The sequence below is a fragment of the Microtus ochrogaster genome, chromosome X (genome assembly GCF_000317375.1).
Source record: "Microtus ochrogaster isolate Prairie Vole_2 chromosome X, MicOch1.0, whole genome shotgun sequence".
In the NCBI taxonomy this organism is placed as follows: domain Eukaryota; kingdom Metazoa; phylum Chordata; class Mammalia; order Rodentia; family Cricetidae; genus Microtus; species Microtus ochrogaster.
The window spans coordinates 37,719,134-37,726,016 of record NC_022026.1 but is presented as its reverse complement, the minus strand read 5'-3'; the positions used below and the strand labels follow the sequence as shown (position 1 = coordinate 37,726,016).

Sequence of the window (6,883 nt, the reverse complement as noted above, 5' to 3'; positions counted from 1 at the left end):
ACACACACAGAGTCATGAGGTGAGTATAAATGAATAAAAGAAAATGTTATTATCTATATTTGTAAACTTTTATAGATACCCAGTGTAAAAATAACCACCTTGCAGAATGACGTTTTTCTCTTGAGACCTGGTCTCACAGTCAATATAGCACAGGCTAGAATGGATTCTCTGTGGAGCCCAAGAGCTCTCAAACCCACTGTCTTTCTGCCCTGGCTTCCTAGTGCCGATATTATGGGTATTTGCCACCACAGTCGGTCAGACTTACTTTTAATAGTATATAAATCAGATGAGTCCATGATAGACAAAATGATTAAACCAATCATGATACAATCTTTGAGTAGAATTATTATGTTGTGATTGAAAGTATTTATGAAAACAATTTCAAAGAATATGGGAAAAATGCTTGTGTTTTAATGAAAAGTAGAAAGGGGTGATCTTAGATTGTATATTGTCAGTGTATAGAGAGAAAAGACTTGAAGGAAGATACTAAAATGTTATCAACAATGAGCCACATGAGATGGGGTTAAACTTATTGTTTATGAATTGCTTTAATTTTATTTTTGAGACAGCACTCTGATATGTAGCCCAGGCTGATCTTGAACTTGCTATCCTCCTGTTTCTGCCTCATGTGCTGGGATTACAGGCATGTGCTACTATACCTGGCTGTTCCTTTATTTTAAAATGTCCAATTATCAGCATGAATTACTTTAATGTTGAGAAAAGCAAAGTGAAACAATGTGACAGGAAGCAAAGAGGAAAACACCAGGCAACCAGCATTGTCGTTTCAGCAGATGTGAATGGGTGCAAAGATCGATTAGATTTGCTCACTTTCAAGGCCAAGAAAAGAAATAGACATAGACTATCTATGAATTTTATCTAGATTTAGAAAAACCATAGAGTCTCACTGGAGAGTCAAGGTTTCTGCAACGATTTTATGCCCAAGTCGTATGGGTTTTCTTGATAAGTCTGTTTGATGAAGTTGGTCTTTCCCCTGCACACCCCTATATTATCAAGAGGAGGGCTTGCTGTGGGTTTTGGAAGGTCAAGGCGGAGCAGGGGTGTTGAATGGTGTGTCCAATGAAGACCTTTTTCTGACCTTGTACTTTTACAATGAACTTGCAGCTGGCCCTGTTGTAGGCTCGGTCATAGGCAGTGTAACGAATCACATGTTCTCCTTCAGGAAAGTGAGAACCGGGCTCTGCGCCCCGAAGTGTCACCCTGCAGGAGACAGGATGAAGGTGTTACTTAGCTCCGAAGGGAAAGGTGTTGAGAATTGAGATCTGAGGCACACCATCACTTCAGGCACTGCCTGTACGGTCTGACTGTGAGTACCCCGAGGAACTGGGAGAAACTGCTGGGGACACAGGAGACATGCACGACACAAGCTTACCTGGTGATGGTACCATCAGCAGAATCTTTCACCAAGGGTGGATCCCAGTACACGCGAGCAGTTAGTTTCTCTGGCTCTGCCATCTTCTCTCGTGAGTGAGGACAACGGATCTTGGGTGGATCTATGTCTGCCAAGGTCAAGGATCAAATGTGGGTTTATAGATCCCCTACCTTCTCTGCTGGAAGCAATATTACACAGCACTGGTACATGAAAGAACAAGTTCACCTTTATCTAAGAAAGGGGAAAGGAGCCTGGCTCTATAGGCAATAATGCTATGCCCATTGTGTATTCTCAGACACAATGTGTATGAATTGTGTGAGTGCAGTGTCAGGTCCCTTTTGGCGGCAGAATAACAGGAGGCTCTCCCAGCATTTACCTACACATACAGGCTCGCCTCCACTCCATCGTCCATCTTCCATGCAGATGCGACTGCGATCACCTTCCAGGTGGTAGCCACTGGCACAGCTATAGTCACAGCGGGAATCGAGCAGCACCCCGTTTGTGCAGGTGTAGCTGCCGCTAGTGATGAATGGCAGTGCGTGGCATCTCATCTCTAAGAGAGAACCAAACAGCGAGTTCAACTCCCCGTGGGACCATCTGGAGGTGATATGTGAGCATCTACCATAGGGAGATCCATGTCATATTCAACAGAAACTATAGGAAACTCATCCAGGCTGCTCTTAACATTTTCTATGGAACTGCCTTTTCTTCAATTTGCTTTTTATCTTCATATTACAAAGTAAAGAAGCAAACTTAGTTGGATGAATAGTGGAGTCTGAAAAATGTAAATCAGTTGTCTGAGTCCATGATTATCGAAATAAGACCCCTTTTGGCATACTAACTTTACCTTTTGTTCTGTGATTCACTTCTCTGAGCCTCTCTGTTTTTCATCAGTAAAATATATTGACCTCCCCCAACAATTGAAGGGAAGCATCAGTAATGGTTAATTTTTGATTCTTGTTCCTTAGATGCCGTGTCCTCTTCAAATGTTATGTGCCCTAAAGCATGTTCAAAGCTCCTTGGCTGGGCACACAGTTCAGCCAAGGCTCACTTACAGTCAGCCGGCTTTCTGTCCACACTGGTCAGACCACTGTCTGGAGGGCATGGTAATATTTAATAAAAGTGGAATCTGTGTGCTTTAGAGGCTAGTTTAGCACAGGATAGTTTGAGTCTGTCGTTAGTCTTCTCTGTGACAGCGGATACTTGAGAGAAGGAAGCCACGCACATTTCTTTAGCCTAAGTTATAATCCTGCATAATGTGTGAATGTTAAAACTTTCTAGAAAAAAAATTGTATATGGGCTCTGTTCATTTTTGCTTCCTGACTAAACTAAGCTCAAAGATTATTGCTCTGCTCTTTTCCTGTATTTGTTTTGTCAATTACAATTCAAATTCATTTGGCAACTGATGGTGTTTAGGCTGGAGTTTAGGGCCTAAGGCAAGTTACTTATCACCACCGGAAGGGTTGGAGTGACTCTTTTCTGTCCCTCCACCTTCTCCTCTCCTTCATAGCTTCTCTTCTCAGCAAGCATATTTATCTCTGAATGCTCAGGACGTCCGCGACCAGGAGGGCAACATGCATATGCACACATTTCAGTTTCTATCCCATTGGCCCATGGGCAACCCAAGCGGGGCTGAGGAGCTGGGGGAGCTCCTGAAGCAGCCCCTGTAGAGCCCTGTGCACACATGGATGCCCGTCACATGGTATTTGTTGATCGCATATGGAAGACAAATCGCCGCTGCCAAAGGGCTGAAGAATATGAATAAAAGATAGGGTTTGGGGAGTTGAAGAGATAGAATTTGAGTTATGTGTGTACTTCCTTCCCCGTACTGTGGCAATGGGGATTCTTCCTACTTTAAGGAGAAAATAATGGCCAGCAGATGTCTCATTAGCTTTACTGGCAAGACCTTCTGAGGCTGTAGGCTAGGAAGGATGGCACTTGACCACAAGTGGGAAAGAGTCTGGAACACATCCTTGGAAGCTCCAAGAGGTGGCCCAGGCCCACATGCATTCCACATGGCCAAGTCTTGTCCTCCTCCACACATCTCTGGGTTCTATGAGTCATAGTGGCTGCCTGCCGCTTAACTACCCATATTACTTGGACAGTAATCACATACAGAGAAAATCAACTCCAATGTCAGGAAGAGGAGCTCTGTTGGAGGCCTATGGAAAATTCCCAACTTTCACTGAGTGAAACTTCCAGGTATATACCATCCACGGCCAGCAGGCTGCCTTTTCTCTCTCACATACCAGTACCTGCTCCCATATGACTTACGCCTGCAGTAGGCCGTTCCAGACCAACGGCGGCTTGGCAAGCATTGCACCGACCTCCGTCCAATCAGTCGAAAGCCACGGTCACAGGAGAGCTCACAACGTGTGCCTAGGCTGCTGTGATAATTTCCTCCCCTTGGTGAGTAGCATGTGGCTTCTCCATCCTGGATATTCAATGTATAACACCATCTGGGGACTGTAGTAGCAGAAGAAAAGTAAGCTGGAAGTACAGTAATCAACCTTACACAAAGAACAATAGGCAGCTGAGTAAAGCTGCTGCGAGCAGAGGAGGTGGCCCTCATCAGGGACAAGCACACCAATTGATTGTCTAGTGCTTAACAGTCAACTCCAAGAAGGTACATACATTATATAAAGATAAACATTAGATTAACTTCATAATATAATATAAACTTCAGTTCAAGGTGTTTGCTCAAGTGAAAAGAAAACCTGGGTCCCCACACAATCTTATACACTGTTTAATGTGCCTCTATCCATAACTGTCAAAAACTACTTCTATGTGTGACTAGTGGAGTTAATGAGTTCCATCTCTGTTTAAGCAAGATGTGCTGGCGCATGTGATGACACAGATAAAGTGTAAGTGTCCTTTGGGAAGCTAGAGAAGCAAGACTCCGTTATAGGGCAAGTATACTGTGACACACATAGGCAATACCATCTGCACAGAGTGCACATCAGTAGCTGCCAGAGGTTAGAGGTAAAGACGGGAGAAGTGGGAAATGGCAGCATGGGACAAGTTTCTGACACCTCAGAAATAGGTGAAATAAAACTCCCCTCCCCCTTTGATGCTAGTTGTCTTACTCTAGATAGTTGTCAAAACTCATAGAACTGTACACCAGAAAGTACATGCTGCTATATGCAAATTTAAAACGCCTTTAAAAAGACATGGAAAATGTAAATTAGAGAAGGAACAGGAACATGACATCAAAGCAGACTACTGGGGACCGAAAAGCCAATGCCAGTTCAGCACCAGGCATACAAGTGTACAGGCTGGTTGCACCATAAAGACACCTTACTGATGACAAAATAATGCCCCTTCCTCTGGTTCCTTGTTCTTGTTTATTTTTTGAGACTGCATCTGTTGTCTAGTCCCTGCTGGCCTCAGATTCATGGGTCCCTGCCTTCATCTCCCAAGTGGTGGAATGGCAGGTCTGTGCTGCTTGTCCTAGATGGTTCAGACTGGAGAGGGACACAGGGAGACAACTGGACGGTGGCCTGCACGAGGTTACCCGTGCAGCACGGCGCAGAATTGTTTGTGTAGGATTTGGAAGGCAAAAGCACCATATAAGCTTATTTGATTTTCAAATCCTGGGGAGAAAGATAGGGGCAACTTTTACCCAAAGCACAGTACATTGGGAGGTCAAGAAACAATGAAGGGCTGGGGCCTCTGCTTGCATGCAACTGGAGAAGGAGGACAGATGACAGAGAGAAAACGCTTTCTCAACCAGTGTCATGCTTGAGGCTTCTAGGATTAGTTTCAATCGGTGGCAGTTACAAGGCTGCCATCTGGAGACACCATCTCTGAATTACATAATGTTTCTTAAGTGCTAGGTTTGCAGAGCTGCTGATTACACAGCTATAACACATAGCACAAAGACTTATGTGGGAGGCTGGGACCTCAAGAGCATCTCTGTTCTATTTGTCCCCCATATTCTGTCAAGAAAAGCACACCGGAGTGAAACTGGCAGAGGAAACAAAAACAGAAGAGAGAAATACGAAGCTCAGAATCAATGCAAAGAGAGTGCTATGAGCCCAGCTACTGTAAATAAGTTCAAGCTTGCTGGCCTGGTCTCAGAAAGACAAATATCACAGATTTTTAAATATTTGTGATTCCTAGACTTTATACAGATGTAGAAAATCATGAACAAATAGAGCTGTATAGGGAACAGCGGGGAAAATGGAAACAGTGCAGGGTGAAGAACAGGAAGGCAGAGGGAGGGAGGGAATTCATTTAACACACAGTATATACGTGTAGGAACTTTTTTTTAAAAAAATTGCCAGCCCAGAGGAATTGTGACCTAAGGACAGAAAGTCGGGAGACAGGAGGTGGAGTTTTCAAATAAGGGAGAAGGTAGTTTCTAGGAAGTGTAGGCTGGTGGCCTTGACAGGACTGTTCCAGATTATTTCAAGGTGAGGCTTCTGAGCGTGCAGGAGCACTCAAGAACAAGTAATTCCAGATTGACTTCATTTCCTTTTTGGGTAGGGCTGCTAGACCGGTAGAACAGGGATGGTGATAAGTGCATTGGTGCATTATGTGGAAGTCAGTGAGGCGTGGCAGACAATGCATTTCACGCCAGGGCCAGCGACGCGAATGAGAGGAAGGAATACAGCAGAGGTGACAATACAGTTAGAGTCATAACTACTCCAACTACTAACAGTACAGAAGGACTGCCAGTGGGAACTGGACTGTGGTCAGATAGTGCTTGCTAGCTAAAGTGTCTGCTGGGAAATGTAGTAATTCTGAGTCCTGTGCTTAGACAGCATGCTTTCCTTTTGTGTTCCTCCCTCCCATAGAGTTTTCCCAGTAGCCCTGTGAATCACGCAGTCTTTATCCCTATTTTTCGATGACTTTGGTCAGAGCTATGATGGAACCCAAGTTTGCCTATTCTAAAAACTTGTTCTTTCTATGTACAAAATCCGTCACGGCAGCTGGCATTTTGAAGTATCCACTGATCTTTTGAAGAAGGACTCTATCCACCTGTTTTAAGACTCCGAAAGTGTAAAGAGCTACACAGTGAAATATCTCCTTTCAGTTCCTCTCATATGGCTATGCGCATTCCCTCCATTTCCAAAGAACCTATGATGGCAATGTATAGACATAATGCAAACCCCTGTATAATGTCTTACTTTTCTCTGCTCCTTTCACACATACAGGAGCATATTGTGTGTACGGTTCCTGCCATTACATTCTATTTTGTGGTTCGTGGGATCAAACCCAGGACCTTATTTATGCATGCTGGGCAAGTGCTCTATCACTGGCCCAATTATAACCACTATTTTTAAGTGAATAATTTAAAGATCTTTACATAGCCCAACATAGCAAGTGTGTACTTTAATTAAATGGAATAACATTTATAGAACACTTAGTATTATGAGTGACATGTAATAATAACTTGCCCAGAGTTAAAAAAACTGGGAAGGTGCTCCCTCGCTCTCTCTCCCTCTTCTCTCTCTCTCTCTCTCTCTCTCTCTCTCTCTCTCTCTCTCT

At 43.9% G+C, this 6,883-nt stretch overlaps 1 protein-coding gene across 1 annotated transcript in view; it reads right to left on the bottom strand.

The window, feature by feature from the left end:
* The window catches only part of Srpx2 (sushi repeat containing protein X-linked 2), a 24,792-nt gene that overhangs the window by 4,847 nt on the left and 13,062 nt on the right, over positions 1–6,883 (bottom strand). The window contains exons 5-8 of the mRNA XM_013350561.2: positions 3,665–3,856; positions 1,767–1,943; positions 1,391–1,517; positions 1,097–1,218 (exon numbers count right to left, since the gene is read on the bottom strand). Coding sequence (XP_013206015.1) covers positions 1,097–1,218; positions 1,391–1,517; positions 1,767–1,943; positions 3,665–3,856 — 618 coding nt within the window. The remainder of the gene's footprint in view (positions 1–1,096; positions 1,219–1,390; positions 1,518–1,766; positions 1,944–3,664; positions 3,857–6,883) is intronic.